The sequence below is a fragment of the Cucumis melo genome, chromosome 2 (assembly GCF_025177605.1).
Source record: "Cucumis melo cultivar AY chromosome 2, USDA_Cmelo_AY_1.0, whole genome shotgun sequence".
In the NCBI taxonomy this organism is placed as follows: Eukaryota; Viridiplantae; Streptophyta; class Magnoliopsida; order Cucurbitales; family Cucurbitaceae; genus Cucumis; species Cucumis melo.
This window is the reverse complement of record NC_066858.1, coordinates 1,907,662-1,930,359: the sequence shown is the minus strand read 5'-3', so window position 1 is coordinate 1,930,359 and position 22,698 is coordinate 1,907,662. Positions and strand designations below refer to the sequence as shown.

At 30.7% G+C, this 22,698-nt stretch overlaps 2 protein-coding genes across 5 annotated transcripts; one reads left to right on the top strand and one right to left on the bottom strand.

Annotated features, from left to right (window-relative positions):
• The first annotated feature begins 122 nt into the window (after positions 1-122).
• Positions 123-11,074, top strand: LOC103492311 (K(+) efflux antiporter 4). 3 transcript variants are annotated; one of them, XM_051081334.1, is made up of 20 exons: positions 123-635; positions 1,174-1,217; positions 1,563-1,617; positions 1,785-1,831; positions 1,972-2,033; positions 2,176-2,251; positions 2,813-2,887; positions 3,508-3,579; positions 3,667-3,750; positions 4,870-4,938; positions 5,850-5,927; positions 6,220-6,308; positions 6,588-6,684; positions 6,755-6,808; positions 7,157-7,252; positions 7,984-8,172; positions 8,254-8,331; positions 9,672-9,716; positions 10,105-10,194; positions 10,276-11,074. In XM_051081334.1, the coding sequence occupies exons 1-20, from the start codon at positions 389-391 to the stop codon at positions 10,354-10,356; spliced, it is 1,728 nt and encodes a 575-aa protein (XP_050937291.1). In that variant the 5' UTR covers positions 123-388; the 3' UTR covers positions 10,357-11,074. The 3 variants fall into 3 exon arrangements, with proteins under 3 accessions (XP_050937291.1, XP_008450843.1, XP_016900918.1); XM_008452621.3 differs by having other exon boundaries at positions 134-635; positions 1,559-1,617; positions 1,753-1,831; XM_017045429.2 differs by having other exon boundaries at positions 485-635; positions 1,559-1,617.
• A 4,825-nt stretch (positions 11,075-15,899) lies between these two features.
• Positions 15,900-20,081, bottom strand: LOC103492310 (transcription factor MYBS3-like). 2 transcript variants are annotated; one of them, XM_008452620.3, is made up of 4 exons: positions 19,466-20,017; positions 18,578-18,774; positions 17,709-17,837; positions 15,900-16,152 (listed from the first exon to the last, which is right to left on the bottom strand). In XM_008452620.3, the coding sequence occupies exons 1-4, from the start codon at positions 19,863-19,865 to the stop codon at positions 16,102-16,104; spliced, it is 777 nt and encodes a 258-aa protein (XP_008450842.1). In that variant the 5' UTR covers positions 19,866-20,017; the 3' UTR covers positions 15,900-16,101. The 2 variants fall into 2 exon arrangements, with proteins under 2 accessions (XP_008450842.1, XP_008450841.1); XM_008452619.3 differs by lacking the exon at positions 15,900-16,152 and having other exon boundaries at positions 17,049-17,837; positions 19,466-20,081.
• Positions 20,082-22,698: the final 2,617 nt, after the last annotated feature.

The following is a 22,698-nucleotide window of genomic DNA, read 5'->3' as shown; positions in this document are numbered from 1 at the left end:
TATATAATGTGTATATATATATTTGAAATTAGGGCATATAGTAAAAGAATGGACCATTCGGCATTCACCATGCCCAAAGTCACACATCTCTTGCGTAACGTCCGTACATCTTGCATTTTCCTTCTCCACCGTCAACAAAGTGATTTCCTCTAATTACTAGGGGTATTTTCGTACTTTCATTTATTACTCCCTCCATTGCCGTTCACTTAACTGAAAATAAATAAATAAAATTATAATTATAAATAAACAAGAAGGAATAAAAACTACCTTTTTTAGACTTCCTTCCTTCCGCTCTTCTATTAACCCGCTCGGAGACGGAGGCCACCGCCACCGCCACCGCCACCGCCACCGCGCCGGCCACCGCTTCCTTATCGTTGTTATTTCTGCAATGAGGTTATCGTTATCTACAATTCTTGTCCTCTTTCTCTTCTTTCACCTTCTTCTCTGCTTCGCTACTTTCCCTTCCCTTTCCATTTCTCTCATAACCGTCACTAAATCCGAGTTGGTGCCCGGCGAGATCAATGCTACTGCCGACTCTAACTCCTCGAGATCCGCCAATGATGACCATAGTTTTGCTAACATAATCGATCGGGCTCTCGAGAGGGAATTTACTGAAAATGAGCAGACTGATGAAGGTTTGTTGATCTGACTTCCACTTCTTCCTCTTTTGTTATTTGTTTCGGTATATAAGCTCCCGCTTCCTCCTTCGGCTTAGGATTGTGAAATTCTTGAAATGCGTTTCTTCAATTCTTTGTTTGTTGAACATTGAGGTCTGTTTTTCTTCTCTCTTTGATTGTTTCGGTTTCTGGTTAGTTCTTGTTCTTGCTTTTGTTGCGCATTCTTTTTGTTCTTCTTTTTATGACACCTGTTTTTCAGTTCATTTTGATGTGCTTTCACCTCGAGAGCTGTTTTACGTTAGTGATTTCGTCGGGTATTGGGAGTTGGATGGAACTCAAATTCTGCATGCTACTTAGACGTCCTCTTGGTCTCTAGAAATGTGGAAAATAAGCAGGATTTTAACTGGAAAGAGATTTTGATGCTCTATGGTCTTGAAAAATCATCTATCAATTTAATAAATTATGTTATCTTTTGGCCAAATCGACTTTCTTGAGAAAATAACTATGGTTTCATTGAATTTCTTGAGAGTATCTATATTTTCACTTTCCCTTGCAGTCGCGGATCCTGGCAGCTTCAACAATAGCGTTGCTGAGAAGCAGGTTAGGTCGACGTTTTATCTTGTCACTGCCGGTCTTTTCTTTCTACTGACTTTTAATAGAAGAAAAACTAATGATAGAATCCAGTAGGCAAGGCCACCTGCTCTTTCTGTTCAATGTATGACGTTTTAGCTCAATTCAAATTTCCATTTGAAAGCTATAAGATTCCTCAAAATTCCAGCCGTCAGATGAAATTTTCTGATGTGGAATTATCATCCTCTTGCGTCCTTCTCAACGAATTATCATGCAGTCAGAATAGCAAATATGTTTGCTAATGTACTCCCAATGCTATCTCTTACTGGTATTTTCCCATGAACTGAAATGAATGTGTTTCCATATGTCAGGCAGTTTTGGAAACTGTTGCTCGAGTTAAGTCAAAGAAGAATGAAACGAAAGAGGAGAAGTATGTTCTTCCATTTCCTGTATACAAACATATATTTTACTCGTTAAATTGAACTGTTTATGAAATAAATACCATAGTCGTTGCCAGTACGAAAGTAAACTGTAATAGTACTTTTTACCTGTTTTTGGACCTTAGATCATTTCAGTTCCATGATGTCTTCCATTTAGATAATGAGAATCGAGCAGAAGACATGCCAACATTAATTGATCGAAAGGTATGCCTAATGTGTATACCGGTTACATTTTTACTTATCCTGTAAAATTTACAAATAAATACAATTTTATTCCTATTTCAAAGAAACAAATATAATTTTATTCTTGAAGTTGATTCATTTTCATTGGATTTTTTCTTCAGGACAATGTCTTTATTATTTCAAATCCCAAGTCAAAGTATCCTGTGCTCCAATTGGATTTGAGGTTGGGTTCTATCAGTAATGCTCAGTGGACTTAGTCCTTGGGTCTTGTCTTTATTCATGATTCATGATTCATTGTTGTTTGGTATGCATCAATATGATGGAGTGCTTACTGGTCCAATCTTTTCAAATTGTTTTATCTGCAGATTGATTTCAGATCTAGTTGTTGTTATTGTTTCTGCAACTTGTGGTGGCATTGCTTTCGCTTGTGCAGGACAACCGGTCTGATCATCATCATTCTTCTTCTTCATCCTCTCTCTCTAAAAAGATCGAAAAACCAATGTCATAATGTAGCACCATAGCATTCTTATTGTATAAGGCATGTTTAATGCACAAATGATTTTTGGAAGAGCCCCTAGGATCAATGGCCAATGTGATATGCAACTTTGTTAAACAAAAGCGTATGTGGCGGAAAAAACTTCATGTTATCATTTAAGCATATGTATATTGATTTTCACTCCATGGAAGAACATTTTTCCCAAAGAAACCAATATGCATTTTATAAGAGTTGTTTTGCTTATTTGGGTGTGCTTTCAGTAGATATTGTTTAAGAAAGATTGGAAAGCGATTTCCCATTGTTTTCCAAATATTTAAATCTGATGTTAAATATAGAATATCCATCTAGTTTTTGAACTTTATTTTTAATAGCATACGATTTGATTTCTAAAAAACATTGCTTTACCTTGAGAGGGTGAGCTTCAGGACATAAGCCTCAAAATTCTTTTAAATGGCCTAAAACTTTCTTCTTTGTAAATGGTGCTTACGGCATTCTGAAATTTGCAGGTCTTTACTGGATACCTGTTAGCTGGATCTCTCATTGGACCTGGAGGTTTAAGCTTTGTCAGTGAAATGGTGCAAGTATGTATCATTTATGTCCATTTCATTCAGTTGACAAATTTATGAATTTCTCTCGCTGATTCTTTTCTGTTGTTACATTCTGTTTTATTATAAAGCTAAGAGGTATACTTATTGGATTTTAGGTACTGGATAAAATTTGTAAATCTATTACATTTGGTTCATATGCTAACTGTAACATTAGGCTCGTTATTGAATGAGTATGTATACTTGTCAAAGCAAATTTTGACCTTTTTTTGTTTTCTTTTTAATTAGTTATGGAATAATGAATATTTAATTGTCTTGAGCATTATTATTGATTCTTATGAGTTATGATACTATCAAGAATTTATACTTCTGGAATTCCCGGATATTACATTTGGTTCATATGCTAACTGTAACATTAGGCTGTTGTTATTGAATGAGTATGCATACTCGTGAAATCAAAATTTGACTTTTTTCTCAGTTTTTTCTTTTTTAAATTAGTTATGGAATAATGAATATTTAATTGTCTTGAGCATTATTATTGATTCTTATGAGTTATGATACTATCAAGAATTTATGCTTCCGGAATTCCCGGATATTACCTTAATATATTAGATTGCTTCACCAGAATTTAATCTGTCATTTACATATCCATTCAGGTTGAGACAGTTGCTCAGTTTGGTGTGATCTTCCTTCTTTTTGCATTGGGCCTGGAGTTCTCCACTACCAAAGTCTGCCTGACGTTTCTTCCAGATTTTTTTTAACAATCGCTGGTTTACAACCTATTTAGATTGTCAATAATCTCTGTTCTTTTCCAGCTTCGTGTAGTTCGAGCAGTGGCGGTTCTTGGAGGACTGCTTCAGATTTTCCTTTTTATGTGCTTGTGTGGAATTACTGCTTCGGTATGTCTTACATTCTGATGAGAGTTATTCCAGCTGTACGGTGATTTTTTGTTTTTTTTTTTTAATTAACCTTTCATTTTATTTTAATTTTTAGTTTGTGTATTTTTGTGCCGTATCACCCAAATAGTTGCATTTTCAAGCTCACAGTTCTGATTTTGATTCTTTGTACAGTGCTTTTCAGTATAGGATAAAGTTATCATGCTTCATGGTTTCGGTTCTTTTTCTTTTTAATTTTATTAATCTTGCAAATTCATGTTCTTGGGTAGATTCATTTTGTGGATTTTAGATATGTTGATAAGATGTTTTTGAAAATTTCAGCTATGAATATGAACAAGTATTTGTCAATATCCGAAAGATCCTGGGTTAAGAGCATCCATCCTAATTCCTATATTGTACACACGTTTATTATGCACTCTTGTTCAAGTGTCTTCAAATTGAGGAAGTGTTTTGGGCAAAATTAGTATCTAATTGTTTCCCATCTCCGTGTGTGTGCCTCTCTTTTTCTCACATATTCTCAAATCTATTTCTTCTGCTATCTATCTATTACTGTTATTGTTCAAAATGGTTGCTCTTCATATTTTTAATTGTCATCATGCTTTTACACAATCTTTTCATGGAGAGTACTTGTGAAATTTTATGCGCTGTATAGTGTATTTCCTCTGAGTGAGTGACTATATCTACATTTTACTCCTAGGGCCCAAAGTTGTTGACTTTTTGTAAAACTTTCGGCTGTCTAGTTTCTAGGCCCAAGTAAAAAGAAAAGAAAAAATCCTGATGGCTTAGGTAAGCTCGTTGCAGTTATACCTGAGTCTTTCTACTAGTAAATCTGGTCATGGTACAGAAGACGTAGACAAGAATTGCCCTTTTCGTGGCCTTCCTTATGGTATTTGGTTTGGTTTAGCTTACCTACTGTTTCTTTTAATTGGCATTACTGGCTGGAACTTTGGTGGGCAATACAACAGCTAGAGTTAACTGCTTTGCGCAAAAGTATAGGGGTCAATGCTGTCTCTGGGATATTCTTGTCTTCTTTTTCTACTTGTTACTTCCATATAAGTGCATTCTTTTATATCGCTTACCTGTCCATTGTTTCTTCTAATGTAAAATTGCTTGCTTTTGCAGCTATGTGGCGGTAAATCTTCAGAGGGGGTATTTGTTGGTGCATTCTTGTCTATGTCTTCGACTGCAGTGGTAATTCTTGATTTATTACTAATTTTGAGTGGGATGAAGTCGTATTAATGTGGGCTGACTAAAGTAGCATTGGGATGATCTTAGTTTTTTGATATGCTGACAATTAAAAAAAATTGAGCCAGTTAAAAGAATCTTGAGATAGTTATGAATTCCTCATTTTTTTCTCTTTTATGCTAATCTATTACTCAGAAAATGTTTAAATCATTTTTATGATTTCTTAAGAATGTTATTCTGCAATGGAATATGTTCATTCATAGTCACTCTACTTCAGAACACCCTTCCTTTATACTTATACCTTTCAAGATAAGAAGACCATTTTTTATTTTTGTTTTGGGAAATTATTTTAAATGACAGAATGCTGGAAATATTTACTAATATAGCAAAATTTCAGAAACTATCAATGATGGAGGTGTCTATCAGTATTTACCATTGATAGATTCTAAAATTTTGCTATATTTGTAAATATTTTGATTCATTTTGTTATATCTGAGAACAAGCTTTTTTTTGTGTGGGAATATAGATAAGAAGACCTTTTTTGCTCTTTGTTATTTTTCTCTTCTAACTTAAGTCCCCTTTTCTTATTATTCAACCCTATAACGTATCTGACCTGCAATCATACTTCTATTAACATATTAATACTCAAGCTTGACATTATTTTATTAATTGTTACCATTAAAATAAAAGTACCCAAATAATAGGGAGTAGCCTCTATTCATTTCATCGATGAAAAGTGATGTTTCGGTTTCAAAAAATTATTGTCTGGGCACAGACCGTTGGGAAGCAAGTATATATTTATGTATGTATAGATTTTGTTTAGAAATAGAATTAAGTGCTCTTTTGTCAGCATTAATAAGGCCTTCATGGTTTGTCTGTGTTAAATTTTGGTACTTCCACAATATTATCTGTTATAGGTCTTGAAATTTTTAATGGAGCGAAATAGCGTCAATGCCATTCATGGTCAGGTGACCATTGGTACTCTTATTCTTCAGGTATATGACTAAATTCCTCTTTGAATACTTCATCATATTACTAATTAGGAGATCTTGTATTCTGGAGCAGTAGTCTCTTTTTATTATATCAATAAAATTTTTGTTTCTGATTTTTTTTATAAAAGTCATATTACTAATCAGTAATGGGGATTACATGGCATCCAAAAAGATTTTTGGCTGTATTAGAAGTTTTGGTCTAGGGGTGTGTGTGTGTGTTTTTAATAAATTCCAATAGCTAACTAGCTTCATGATGATGATATAGATATTTTTTTGGTTTTCTATGCACCACCAGGATTGTGCCGTAGGCTTGCTGTTTGCTCTGCTTCCAATTCTTGGTGGTACTTCTGGTGTTCTTCAAGGAGTTCTGTCCATGACTAAGTCGTAAGAATCGACGCTGTCTGTATATGTGTATGAGAATTTTATTCATGAGGTTCTTCATTCTTGGTTAAATTAGTCAAGTATATAGTGTGACAAAAAAATTCTTATCCAGCATACTGGCACTTAATTCTGAAAACATAGCACAGTTGGTGTATGGTCTACTAATTCAGGATACCCTTTTCGTTCGAGGTTTTTACTTGTTTGATAGCCAACTGGGAAAAATTGCATTTCAAATTATTCAACTGAAACTAATACTTCCCAGCCATTTTCTTTCTTTTCCAGGTTGGTGGTCTTGATTGCATTTTTGATTATTTTGACAATATTTTCTCGTACATGTGTTCCGAGGTTCCTTAAGCTTATGGTTAGCCTGTCATCTCAGGTAAGGGCAACATTTTTGTTCGCTGCTACAACTATTGCTTCATGTTCTGATCAAAATCTTTTCCACGCAGACTAATGAACTATATCAATTGGCAGCTGTTGCATTCTGCTTGCTTGTTGCTTGGGTTAGTTCCACTTCCTAATGTTTAATTCTAGAAACAATACAGGATTTAGTATCATTTGGTAGATACCGATATGGTAAAGCTTCAGTTTTCTAGTTGTGGATTTTCCCTCTTCAAATACATATTGTATTATGAAAAGTTGGACTTGGAAAATGGTCCTTATTAGTTGCATTATCCTTTTATTTTATTTTATTCTTATTATATTAAAGTGAATAAGGGATTAAAGTTCAGAATAAAGTTGCTGCCATTGAGAATTGTCTATCTGTAACATCTGGCACATACCAATACTTGGTTTAGTGTAAATGACTGCATTACTGACTACTGAATTTATTTATATAACCCCCTATACAGTGCAGTGATAAACTTGGCTTAAGCCTTGAATTGGGTTCTTTTGCGGCCGGTGTGATGATTTCAACTACTGATCTTGCTCAGCATACACTTGAACAGGTCAATATGAATTTTTTATGTTTGTTTAAAAGCCTGAACACTGTTCCCTTTTATAGTTACTACCAAGTACCTTTTCCTTTTCCTTCTTTTTTTTTTTTTTTTGAGTTTTACTTGCGTGTTTCTATACCACAAGAGCGCTATCCCTTCCATGCAACTAATGTGTTTGACATGGAAATGGGTCTAGAAATATTGTAGCTTGATGATTATAGAAATATATGTTTTTTCTGATAGGAAATGACAATTTTTAGCTTCTTTTTCTTGGGGGTGGGGTTGAACTTCAAGCTTTATGATAAACATTCGTTCCAGATGTAATAAGAACCTGCAGCATAAAACTTATGATCCTTTGGGGGTTGGGCTTCAAGCTTGTAGATAAATCTCACGATCCAGTTATAATAAAGTCCTGCAGCATAGAACTTATGATATAGCTTGAAATATATAACTTTTGGGTTGGGCATCAAGCTCGATGATGAATCTCATGTTCCAGATGCAATGAATTTCTAAAAAATAATTTTGGGAAGTAACAGAACTTTTTGTCATGGAACAAAACGTTGACAACATTTTTCAAAACATTTATTTATAAGATTGATATTTTTCTCATCAGCTTCAGATACTGCTAGGGTCTATAGCAAGTACCATACTATTTATTTAATATTGCCATTTTACTTCCCCGAATCTGTTTTAGCTGGCATGGAAATTTTAATACCTTCTACTGATTGGCTTGATTAATATAGGTTGAGCCCATTCGGAACTTCTTTGCTGCTCTTTTTCTTGCCAGCATTGGGATGCTAATTCATGTTCATTTCCTATGGAACCACATTGATATTTTACTTGCGGCTGTAATATTGGTAATCATTATAAAGACTGTAGTGGTTACTACTGTTGTCAAGGGATTTGGATACAACAACAAGACTTCACTTCTGGTGAGATGAAACTTCACAATGAAATGACTTCTTTTTTTATTCAGGTAATTGAAAGAGGCCTTACATAGTTTCATCTCATAGGTTGGGATGTCACTTGCACAAATTGGAGAATTTGCCTTTGTCCTTCTAAGCCGTGCTTCTAATCTTCATCTTGTCGAGGTTGGTGCTTGAATTGTAAGCTTGTCTTTGATTGAGGTTTATAATTTGTTTGTGTTGTTTTTTATAGTTCAAGCACAATAAAGTGCAATAGTCGAGTGGGAGTATGAAAAAAAAAAAAGAATTTTGCATTTAATTTTAGTAAATTTTATTTTTTAGTTAATAATAAAGGAAAAGCCTCATAATGTTTTTTTAAAATAATGAAAAGTCCCTCCATCTTCTTATGTGAGCAAATGAGACAAGTTGTAAATGGTGTATAAGGGGTGCTTCTCCTTAGAGTTGGTCTTGTACTATTTCTTGTAAGGGAAGGGATGTAATCCACTGGTGCCTTAACATGGTTGTATCAACTATGGGAACTGGAGTTCCCTTGGGGTGCTGGACAGTAAACTGTAGTGGATGGTGGTGCTTCTTTGGGTGGGGAACGATGTAGAGCATGCTCTATCGATAATTAGGTTCATAAGTATCTATGAGAGACTGGTCCGAATAGAGCAGGCTCAGCGAATGGGCTTGTGACCTTGCTCTTAGGCTATATATAAGAATTGACCTGACTTTCTTCAAACAACAGCAATTTTGAGAGTATGAATTAATTTATCTGGTACAACGGAATATTTTAATAGGAAAAGTCTAAGCTTGGTAGCCAGTAGCGATGGCAAGTAGCAACTTATATTGGTTTTAACACATGGACCAGCTAAATGAGTTGGTAAAGGTAAGCATAAAAACTAGAGTGAAACGCATCATATCACTATTCTCTTCAATCTTTGATGGCATGGTTGCTAAACATGTTAAAGTCATATTACATTTGTTGAGAGAAGTAGAGAGAGGTGAGATCATATTTAACTCATTGATTGGAATCTCTATTCAAGTAATTTTTAAAAATTGGAATTTGTTTTTCCTTCATGGTCTTTTGTATTTTGGTAAAGGTGCCTTTTTGTTTTATTATTATCTTTGTATTTTGAGCATTAGCCACTATTCATTATATTAGAAGAAATCTAATAATAAGACTCTCTCATTATTTGTTGCCCAATGGTATTTGTACAAAAGTGAAAGAAAGTGATTAAGGCGTTAAAATTATAACAAAAGTAATTACAGCTTTTAAAAGACTAACTAAAAAATAACCTCTTAATTAAAACTTCTAATACATTATATCAATGAAAGTTTGCTTCCTTTACAAAATGAAGTTGGTTTTACCAATATTGGAATATTTACGTGATGGAGATGTTGATTTCGTTGTTGTATTTTATATAGGTGTGAGCCTTGAATGTGAGTCTTTCTTAAAAAGACTAAATATTTTCATTGTTTTCATGTGTTCTCTTAATATTATTTTTTCCTGTACAAATTTGCAGGGAAAATTGTATATACTGCTGCTTGGGACAACTGCACTTAGCCTGGTTAGCTAATTATTATTGCATTTTCCTGAAGTCCCCAAACATCTAATTGCTTGAGTTTTTAGAGGGCCTTCCATGCATATTCTTTATATTTTTCTCAACAGAATTTTGTTTGTTCATAGAACAATAAAAAAGAATAAAAGAAAAAAAGAAAAAACTAATTACTAATGTGTATGTTTCCCAACTGATATGGTAATTCAGACGAAGTAGTTTTGTGAAGTTAAGATTAAAAAAGGGAAAATTTGTTAAATTACGAATCAAATGAGAAGTGTTGTTAATATATGGTTGAATGCGATCTATTCCAATGAGACATTGAAATCTTAACATAGAAATAGTTTTTTTAAATGATCTAACTTTATTGTAATTTAATGTGCTAATAAAACTTGTGTAGGTGACTACACCATTGCTTTTCAAGCTTATTCCTGCTGTGGTGCGTATTGGAGTATTGTTGCGGTGGTTTTCACCCGATGGTTTGAGTGAGGTAACCTTTATTCTCTAGTAATTCACCTGGGTTCTTGTTGGATACTGTTGCTAAGGAAGCGTGCATGATTTATCCTACCAGATTGGATTCAAAGGAGATGCCTTTCGAACAGATGGTGCCAAGCGCATTACTTTGGTGGTTCAAGACTCTCATGTTTCATGATATTATACATACCATAGGAAAGCGAACGCCAGAAGTAACCACATTTCAACCGAAGGGTTTCTTGTGAAGTTGGGAACATGTGCAGAAGTGTGAAATGTTATTAATTAGGCTCAGTTTTTTACCGTCCTGAACCTGAAGATACTAATATTCCACGGAATTTCCGACCAGGCAAGATCATACCGAAATAGTTACATCGGGATGGAGAACCAGAGTAGTGTGAATACAATTCTCAAAATCCCATTCACTAAACTCCAATTTTTGATCCAGGCCGTTACGTTCTTATAGGTGGCCTATTCATTGTAAAATAGTTTCCGTTCGTTCTCACCATTCATTTCATTATATATGTTCTTTTTACAAATTGAGTCACACAGTTGTTCTATCAACCCTAAAAGTAATGTAGTTCACAATTTTTTAGTGTATCCAGGCCATTTTCAGTTCATAGAGGGCCAGATGGTGTACAAGATTTGACTTGTTTTTCATAATTCATGCTGCTTGATTTTCGGTCATATCGACTTGGGGAGCTAGGAGCTGTCTCAATGACTTGCAAGGTAATACCTCTGCATTTCCAATTGTTGATGGGTCCAACATCATTGAAATTTATAGCCTAGTTGACAATTGATACTGCTCCCGCTCCCCAAACAAAGGACCCAAAAACTGTTACAGAATCATTTTTCATCTGTATAATAAATCCTATGGGTGATTTTTGTTTCTACATAAATATCTGATTGCTTCTCTTTCCTTTTATATAGGCCCAAGTGTTGCAGCCTCTCAGCACCGTGCTCACTCTGGAGAGTAAGGTGTTCGGAGTGTTGAGTTGGTCAAGTTATTATAGCATGTGGGTTGTAGTCTTTGTATAGGATGCAAATTATTTTAGCCTGGTTTATAGTACTTTGTGTTTGGGGTATATTTTAGTTGGATTAGGAAACAGTAAACACAATAACAAATAAGTTAAGTAGGAAATAGTAAACTCTTTAAGAAATAAAATAACAATCATGTGGTTAGGTGTATGTAGGTTACAATAGTTGGAAACAACTACTATTATAATTGAAACTTCAAACACGTAGTTGGCTATAAAGCCCACTCCACCTGCATGACATTGGGGGCTCTAACACCCCTAAGAGACCTCTCCTTTTGAGATAGCCCTAAGAGATCTCTCCTTTAGAGATTGGCTGTCTTAAGCTACTACCAAATTGACATAGAGTTAAAGTGAGGGAAAATGTTTGGCAAGTTTAGTGACACCTCTACTAGTCCTCGATTGTTATTTGTTACTAAACTCTAGAGTTAATAGTTGAAAATTTAAATCTGAATAGTATCATTCTTCATTTTTAACTATTTCATGTACTAGAAATGGGGTCACATTTCTTTACCAAAAATATGTTATTTTTAAGTTAGAGCAAGGAAACCACAACATATATTGCCATTGTGAGATCATAAAAATGAAATCACTATTGTTGTGGGCAGATAAGTAGGCCATTATACAATGCCATCTTAAAAGCAGTTGCTTTTAAAGCCAGAAATACGAAATGTGATGAAAAAAGGCTACACGTCCCTTCTTTTCATTGAAAGATCAACATCAATCAAAAGTGAATGATGTTTCCTAAACATTTGAGGTCCGCTGGTCCCTCCTTCCCAAGTTTCAATTGCCACAACATTTCCATTTCTAATACCCTAGGGGAAGATAAAGTATCTTCTCTTTATCCTTTCATTTTGAGGTTGGATTTTTTTTCTCACCCTTCTTTTTGGCAAACCAAACACAACAAACACCACAACCAACTACTCTCTAATCTCCTCGCTATGAACAAGGGATTACAACCACCTCGTGATGATGTTGAAACTGGAAAAACATTGACAGATTTGTTCTCTACTTTAGGGTGTGATGTAGAATAGAAGTATTGACAGAGTTTCCAAAATCCAATGAAGATGCCAATCTTGGAAAGAGAAAAAGGCTGGATTGATCATCTAAATCTCTTTCAATCCTCCTAGCTAATTTTCTTTAGGACAGATTCCATTGTGGGGATTAAGTTTTGTAATTAATGACATCACGACAGAAGATGTCAGACAGAAATAGAAACTTAAAACATAAAAGAAATTGAAAAAACAGAGTTTCTACAAGGTTCTGATAGCGATCTTGACGACAAGGACAGCTATTGCATAATGCACAACAAGAGAAAGATGATAAAACTATACCCTGCTTGTTTGCTCTCTGCTTATTACCATAGAACGAAGGCTTTATCCTCCACACAAAGTGTGTTTGATCTGTTTTTGAAATTTTTATTTGCTTGCTGGTTGTCCTAATACTATCCAACCAATAATTTTTGACAACTCAGTGATGGCTACTGCTGTTAGTAAAGAGGACATCTTTGGTAGGTTGAAAAGTCACTATACGCCAAAAGTGATTATAAATTTTTGCAGAAACTTTTCTTATATTTTCTGTTAACAAAAAAACCTCAACCTGGATCCCAGTAAGTTTCTGAAAAAATCCAAAATACTTGAGAATCCCTATGATATTTTGTGTTTCTTTCAGCAGCATAATGATGCAGGTACTTGGTACAAACCAAGGTTTTTGATTCTTTAATATAAAAAAAAAAATAGCCACCTTATTGATTAAGAAATGATTTCTGTTTGTGTAATGTTTTGCTATTGATTGATTGAAATGTAACAAGTCTTATTAAGTACTCATTTATGACCTTTTTCTTATTGTAAGTCTGATAACTATAGGTTACTTATTGTCCTTATTTTCTTGTCCTTTCATCTTTAATTATTAATTGTACGGTACTTTGACGCACCGGCCAAGTTGTTTAGTATGAAGTTAGACAAATTAGAGGGAGTGAGAGTGAAAAAACTGAGTTTTTCGATAAATGTACAACCTTTGCTTTCTAGGGTGTTTGAAGCATCGAGTTAGGAAATGTATTTGGAGTGCAACATTGTTTAGTTTGAGGTTCACAAACATTAGAGCGAGTGAGAGAGGAAAGATGGTAGAGTTATTTGAGTTGACATGTCGATGGCCAAACCCCCGTTAAAAAATTATCTTGTGATATAGTTACATTGAAAATTTTGTTCAAATAGGTCATTGGGTACTATCAACCCTATCTGAATCAGTTGTCATTGAAAATTTGAAGCCAAGGTTTTTGAGTATTTGTTTGGATAGCAAATCTTATCTACATTTTGATTCCTATTCATTGGCTGTTCTAATTTGAAACAATTTTATGAAACAATTTCCACTTTGTTATCCTATTCTTTGCCCATGGAGACATATTTCAGCTTTTATTACTTTCATGTTTTATATATGCAGATGGGAAGGCCAAAAAGGGTCCCTTTCCCCTCCCCTTCCCCCCCTCACTTCACTTGAGCTGTTTGTTTCTATGGAGATCCCATTTGATATTCTTTTAGGGCAAACTACAAAATATTAAGTCTACTTAATGTTTTGGGAAATGTTGTTAAACTCAAAATTAAAATTTGAAAACTAGAGCTTGGCTGGTTTTTGAAAATTGTGTTTAGTTTCTTGTAATTTTAAATTTTTTACTCCTAATTTTCATGTTTTCTATTCAAGCATATAGTTTTTAGAAACAAAATAGTTTTTGAAAATTACTTATTATCTTTTTTATTACCACTCTGTCACAGGACAAGATCCAAACTTTTTTTTTTTTTTGTCTTTTATCTTCATATAATAAAGAGAAAATGGAAAGTGAAATGTTTGGGAGAGGTGTCAGCTTTTGATTCACTCAAATTTACCAATCCATATATTCCTCTAAATCTTTCCACAATGTTGAGAGTTTGTTTTTGTATGCCAAAAAGAAATCCAATGAATGTATCTTTTTCCCCCCCCAAGATTTTATTTTGTCCCACTTATTAAAAATAACAACAAAAACTTCCTTCGAATATATATTTATTGTCTCCATCTACTTCATTCCATCCTCTCTTTTCAAACCTCCAAATTATTATCATGATCATCCTATCCGTATGTATGTATGTATGTATATAATGAACTTTTCAGTATCACAAAATAAACCAAAATACAGAAAAATTTTAGATCTATTACCAATTGGTGGATGTTTGACACCAATATTGATAAATATCGATTGAAGTTTACCAGTGTTTGTCACTATCCATCGTTGATAAAATTTGATACTTTGCTATACTTTGTATGTATGTATATATATAAAAAAAATTTGAACAATCTTGTGGATCCTTTCTTTCTAACCGTTTTATCTTTATTTTTCTGCTTGTATTTGGTCAATTTTGTGTTCACTACATTCAATTTGGCCTACATCCAACTAAACTTTTTCCCCTCAATTCACAAAGCATCTTAGAAAGTTATTTAATTCAATACATAGGACAATCATTAAATCCATTTTCTTTTTTAATCTAGTACAACAATTGAGATCACGGACCTTTTTTTATTAAAATATCATTGATTCTTAAACTCTGTTAATTTTAGTTCTTAAATTCATTTTTTTTAGTTGATTATAACTAAAATTAATTAAATAACAACAATAATTTACATGCATGAAAATCTAATATTTGATCTATTTTAGATAACAGGTATTTAGATAACATATTGGAGATTAAATTAAAAGATTTGTTGAAAATATAAAAACTGTAATTATTGATTTTTTAACCATGATCTTTTGAATTTGTAGGTTGAACTTTTTTTTTCCTTTATCATAATTATTTATTTATTTTTTAACTGAGGCTAGCTACTATAAGCTAGTAATTCATATAGTAGCTAGTAAGTGATTTCACACTGCAAAGATAGAAATCATAACATTTATTTCCAATGGAGTTATAGCAGCTAGGCATGGACTACAAACTTCAATAATTCTTTCTAAAATTATGTGTTTGATCTGCAAAATGAAATTAATATGACGTATATTTATTTGAATATATTTGTGGGCCACATTCATTGATTGAATATATATATATACACACAACTTCTTTCCCATATGAAATCTTAATTCAAAACTTTGGATTATGAATAGTCGATGAAACCAAAACCTTTACCATAATTTTTTTTTACTATAATGTCAATTGAGTTATATGCACATTTTGAAGAATGTTTCTTTGTTTAATCATATTTTATACTAAAAAGTATTGAATAATTAAATTTAATAAAGTTTCACGTACGATTGGATGTACCAATGGGATATTGGATATATATAGCTTTCACTTTTTGATTATCAATAAAATCTTAAATTTAGATTTATAACGAAGAATTAGACCTTTTCTAGGATTTACGAACAATAATATATATGTTTTAAATGTGATAATAAGTTAGATAGATGAGTACTATTTGAGTTAAATCAAATCAATTCAATTTGATCGATCATTCAATGCCTCTTTTTTATAATTTTTTAAAAAGTGAATTGATAGAAAATAATTTAAGTGTAGAAAAAGTTAATGCAATAACACTAAGATGATGATCAAAGAAGAAACAATTAAATTAAACTAAACTAAGATGATAACTATATATATATAATCTCTCCTCACTAATAACCATTCCAAAAATATCAAGTGGGGCAGATTCTTTTTGCTCTTTCTATTGATTCTTCTAAGCAGCCAAGATTTTTATTAGTTTTTTTAAAGAAAATTTTAAAATAATAATAAAAAATCCAAAATAATTTGATTAAAAACAAACAAACATATAAATAAATAAATAAATAAAATTTGAAATGTTTTTATACCAAATTAAAGGAAAGAAAAGTTGGAGAGAGAGAGGGGGGGGGGGCTTTTAAGAAAACTTTATTCTCAACCACTAGGGTTCCTTTCCACAGTTGTCTCCATTAGCATCAGCAGCAGCTGGCAAATATACAAAGGAGAGTAAATAAAATAGTACAATTGAAATGACTTAAGTTATTATTATTATTATTATTATTTTGACAAAACTAAAACCCCAAAACTTCAATGTTTTGTGTAGAGAAAAAAAAAGTATGTGAAAAGATAGGGTTAGGGTTAATGAATTAAATGAAGTGGACGGTTCCCTACAATTATATGAAGGTGGTGAGATAAAAGATGCTAATGAATATTTGAAAAGAAAAAGAAATCTCAATTGTAATCTATTATTATTATTATGATTATTAGAATGGTTTGAACGGACAAAATTATTGAAAATATTTATAAATATTATAAAAAATTAAGATAACACCTTCCTCTCCATGATTTTGATATTCTCTTTTTGTGACAAATCTTTGTATCAATTTACTTTTAAATGCTTGTTAATGAGAACAAGCAAGAATATTAAACCCTCTCTAGATAGGGCATCATAATTATATAAATATAAATATATGCATATGCATTTATTTAAGATAATATTAATTAATAGGGTCAATCAAACACATTAAATAAAACATATTTCACTCCTTATTTGAAGTATTTAACCAACTTTACACAATAATATAAAAGAAAAATTAATTATTCTAAATAACAAAGACACGTAAAATCATCATCGATAAAATTTAACATTTTGCTATATTTTGTGAATACGTCGATTTATTACGTTTTATTTAAAAGAAAATATCTCTAACATAAGTGTAGATTAACTATCATGAAATTAGGTTATTAACGCTAAGGGTTGCGGTTTAATAATTCTTCTCACTCCACATTTTGTTCAAAAGAAAAAGAAAAAACAAACAAACTTTAGCACTTTAGATATCTCTAAATTACATAGGTAAATTGATTAAGACATATTAAAGATCTCTCACAAAGAAAAGTGACTTGTAATTGATATCCCATAACATCAATTATTATTATTATTCTTACAAATAAACTTTTGTAGCAGCTAGGAATTGAGCCATCATCCATAAAGACAAATTATATATAACATAAAAATTTCTAACAAAAACAAAAAGAGAACTTGTAATTAATATAATTCACATCAACAACAACAACAATAATAATGATATTGTCTATTTATTTATTTATTTATTTTTCTTCCAAGGAAAAAGGGGAGAGGGAAAAATATATAGAAATTTATAATTTTAATTAACAACAATTTAGGTAACACTAATAGTTGGTGGGTTTTTGTTTTGTTCCAATTCTAAATTGGAAGCCATTGGAGAAGCCAAAGTGAGCTCAAGATGAGGTTGATGATCATTTGAAGAAGAAGAAGAAGAAATAATAGGATATTTTGGAGGGGTAGAGTTGGAATAATTATTATATAAATTAGGAGGTGATTTAAGGTGTGAATTAATCAAACCATAAACCCAAAGTGAAGAAGAAGAAGATGAAGAAATTTGATTATGATTATTATTGTTTTTGTTGTTAATTACTTCCATATTATTATTATTAGTATTAGTATTATTGTAAGGTAATTGTTGGGAAGAACTTGCAAAAGTAGTTGTAATGTTACTCATCACCTCCTTCTTGTTGTAATGATCAATGATAATATTATTATTATCATCATCATCATCATTTTGAGAATTTGATGATATCTTCAAACATTGAGACAGTGCTGCTGTTGTTGTTGTTTCATATGCTGTCCCAACCTGTGTTTTTTTCCAACACAAAAATAGAAAAAAGAATCAAAACAAATTAATGAAAAAAAAAAAAAAACAATGGAATGAATAATCATGGTTTAAAATCAATGTGATGATTTATATGGATAGATATATAGAGAGAAAAGATTAGTTTTGAGGGACCAAATATGGATCGGTTTAATAATCATTTAGTTTTTGAAAATTAAGCCGATCATAATTAATGTTAAATGCTATTTTTATTACGTATACCTATAAATTTTTTAGTTGTATTGTCCATTTCGTAACATTATTTCAAATTCAACATTTGTCTTTTGTTTTTTAATCTTGACTAAGAATTCAAAATTTTGTTTGTTTAAGAAAAGTCAAAATTATAGTAACAATAAGTGAGAAAAATGATTACAAAAGCACTTGTTTGGTAAATGGTTTCTTTTTCAAATTTCTAATAAATTTTACTAATTATTTCTCTCAAAACAAACATTTGAATTCCTTATCCAAACTTTTTTTTTAAAAAAAAACAATCGCTCTTTCTTAAAACTATCTATTTTGTTATAACTTAATTTTCAAAATCATCGGTAGAAAGTTATAACAAAAGGGAAAAAAATTCTTACAAAGTACATAGATAAGTAATATTTATAAATTTGGAAGTTACCGAACCGAGGTTAAGCTAAAGTATAAAATGTTAAAAACAAGAAACTAACAAAGATGAAATTGTAATCTAGATGAAACATAAAAGAGACGAGCTATTTTACCATATCAAAGAGACTAGAGCGTCTATTCTTTTTGTTGAGAGTAGATTGTCTAAGAAAATACTTTTGAGCATGACTAGCGACTTGTGTCGGAGTTCTCGTGGTTACGTAGTTCCTCGAAATTCCTCTCCAATCTCCTCTTCCAAGCTTTTCAAGCCCAATTAGGAATTTTCTATGCTCTTCTTCTGTCCATGGAACCCCTAAAAGAAACAATAATTCATATATCCTTAAAACATTTTAATCATTTTTATTGAGATTTTCAAATTACAAATCTTTCTTTTCAACCATAATGACTAGAAGAAAACCCCAAAAGGAAACAAAGGGTAATAATGGGTTTTTTTTTTTCTCTTTTTGTTCATATATATAAACTATATCAATCCAATCTCCAAACATCGAACAAGAAAAAGTTTCCAAATCTTCAAAAAATTGAAAACCCAGAAAGGAAAAAGGGCAAAAGATCAAAACTTGAATGAATAAAACAAAAAAGAAAAAAAAAAGATGAAAATTTGAAGAGACCCAAATGATAGAAAAGAAAAAAAATCGTTTATATTATTAATTAACAATTCAGCCCACAAAACATTATTATTATTATTATTAATTAGTAAGAGTTATTTCAAATTACAAATCTTAATTTTCAACCAAAAAGAAAATATAGAAACCTCAAAAATGAAACAAAGAGTAATAGTGGGTTTTTCTTTTCTTTTTCTGTTCATACATATAAACTATCAAATATATTCCCAATCTCAAAATCCCAAGCAAGAAAATGTTTCCTAAACCTCAAAAAATCACAAACCCAACAAAAAGAAAATCAAAACTTGAATAAAGAAAAGAAAAAAATATGAAAATTTGAAGAAAACCCAAATCATTTAAAAAAAAAAATAGAAGTGTTACCTTTCTTCCTTTCCTGGTCTCCATTGAGAAGGCCATCAGAGAGATAGCCATTACTGGGAGATTTAGAATAATGTTCAAGATGATGATGATGATGGTGATGATTATCGATATGAATTCGAGAAGAAGAAGACGAGGACGAAGACAAGCAATCGGTACTAAAGCTTTTCTTAATGGAAAAGGCAGAAGCAGTTGAAGAATAAGAAGCATTTGAAGAAGAAGAAGTAGTTGAAGAAGAAGTTGAAGAAGAAGAATTATAAGAATCAAGATGAACTCCAAAAAGCCTAATTAAACCACAGTTACTACCAACATTCAAATTAGGTGTTATTATTGAACCTCTAATGTTTGAGCAAGTCCTTGAATTGTGACCTATGTTTCCACAATGTGAGCACTTTCTTACCATTTTTCTTACACTCTTAAAAATAATATGAAACCCAAAAAGAAAAGAAAAGGGAAGAAATATATAAATGGGAGAGAATGAGAGAAAGAGAGAGAGAAAGAGAGAGAGAGAGAGAGAGAGCACAAAAAGAAATGAAATATTTTGGTGAAGTTTATAACTTTATATGATGATGAGAGATTGAGAGAGAAGTGGGTAATAAAGAGAAAATATTAAATAAACAATGGAATGCATAAGAGAAGAAGGTGATTGGATGACCTTTACATATAACCTTTTTTTTTTTTTTTCCCAACTTGGTTTTATTTATATATATAAATTTATGTCTCATATTTTTTTCTCCATGAGATTCTTACAATAATTAAAAAAAAAAAAAAAAAAAAAGAAGATATATTAGTATTATTTCATTGTGGGTATAAAATATAGGTTTTCAAAGTACTATGTTAGTCATGTGCTTTCAAGTGTGGTTTTATTTTGGATTTATGTACTTAAAAAAAGGGTTTATTTTGTTTATTATTCTTGATTTTCAAAACAAGATAGCTGTGTGCGTATTTGGTTGTATCTATTATCACTATCGAGCTCATTATTAAGTGTTGAATTACAAGTTGTCATGTGGTAAATATTTGTTTTATATTTTTTTAAAAAATTATCTTTATGATTTGGAGAAGATGCATGAAGATCGGTGCATTTTTAGATTATGTACTTAAGTATAGCTCTTTTTAAAATGTTTATTTTAGTCTATATGTAATTTTTTAAAATAATTAATCATTATTTAGTTTATCTCTATTTTGGTCGTTATATATTTAAAAGCAATTATTTTGGTCAATTCATTATCATATATTGATGAAAAAAAAATTAGTATGATATAGTTCATTCACTTAAATTTCTTAAAATATAGTCATATATTTGTATTAAATAATCTTTATATCGTGTATAAAATTTACGTACAAATAAGAACAAAAATGATCCTCTTTTAAAAATATTAAGATTGAAATGAACAAGAGTGGAAAGTACACATTTCAAACCTACATTAATTAACCAAAACGACCATGTCGGTTTAACCAAAACGACTATGATCAAACCAACGTCATGTATATATATATACACTATATCCATATTTTGAGACCAACGATCAATTATGGGACTCCATGCATGTATATGTGTATATGTGTGTGTGTGTGTATATATATATATATAAGTTTCTCTTGATAGCATGATATCATATGAGGGTTTTAGAAAGGGAAAGAAAGATCATAGAAATGGCAAAAAGTTTGAAAGAACGAAGTTAAAGTTGATTGGTGATGAGCACTTTCATAGGAAATTTAGTGGAACCACACCCCATCTTTTCACTTTCCTCTTTTTGTTTTTTATATTTTATATTTTATATTTTTATTTCCATTTACAATAAAATTTGAAATTAATAATTTAATTTACTCATTTTGCATATTTTTTTTTAAGGGTTGAATGGTAGTATTCAAGTCTCATATCATTTAATTAAGATAATATTTTTTATATTATATATCAATTGAGTTATAAAATTCTTTTGAAATAATGGATTTTATTTCAAGTGGTTTTTTTTTTCCCTCTTTATATTATTCTTCACTTCTTCTTCTAATTTTGTTTTACAATTCTTTTTATTGATTATAGTCACCTATATATCCAAGTAGAGGAACGAGTTAATTAAAACAAACAAATAGAGATTGATATAAATTATAAAGAAAAATATTATGGGAAACTACAATTTATAGGAAATTTCAATATAGTTTCATAATTAGTAACTCTTCTATTTATTTGTTTCTTTGAACTTTTGATTTTTGTTATTTTTTTTCTTTTTTGGGAAGAAAAGTCAAAGGTTTTCAAACTAAGAGAGTGACCAAAAATATTGATGCTAAATTTTCTTCAAAAGAAAAAAAAAGGCAAAATGAGACTTCTACAAAATAATTAAAAAGATAAAAAAATTAAGGAAAAAGAAATTAATTTTAGCAATATTGATCTTTGAATATATTGTTCTAAAATATCATATATATATATATATATATATATATAAATACAATACCTAAGAGATTTCTTTTGTGTTTCCTCAAAAGTCAGGATTGTTTTCTTGTAAGGAAATTATTATTAAAGATAAATCGTCGAAATATTTATAAAATATAATAATTTTTTATATTAATTATATTAATTATATCAGTGTCTATCAATATCGCTAATAATATTCTTTCAATAATAGATTTAAAATTTTACTATATTTTGTAAAAAATTTAATTTATTTTGCTATTATTTAAAAATACCTATTCTTTTTATATATATATATATAATACCTAAGAGATTTCTTTTGTTTTCTCAAAAGTCAGGATTGTTTTCTTGTAAGGAAATTATTGTAAAGGATAAATCGTCAAAATATTTATAAAATATAATAAATTTTCATATTAATTATATCAGTTTCTATCAATATATCGTTAATAGAATTCTTTTAATAGTAGATTTAAAATTTTGCTATATTTTGTAAATATTAATTTAATTTATTTTGCTATTATTTAAAAATATCCCTTGTTTATATATATACATATGTATAAATGAATTAGACAACAATAGATTTATGATTCGCTAATACATATTACATGTCAGTTGAACTATATTCGTTTAGTTTCAGTATTATATCTTTTCGTATTGATATATATTTATATAGAACTAATAGTTGAACGTACAAATAACATATGATATTTAATTAATTAATTAGTTAAATATTCTAAACATTGATACTGATTTATTAATTAATGGGAAACAATTAGATCACAAATATATCCACACAACTGTCAAGATATTATAATGTATACATAAAACT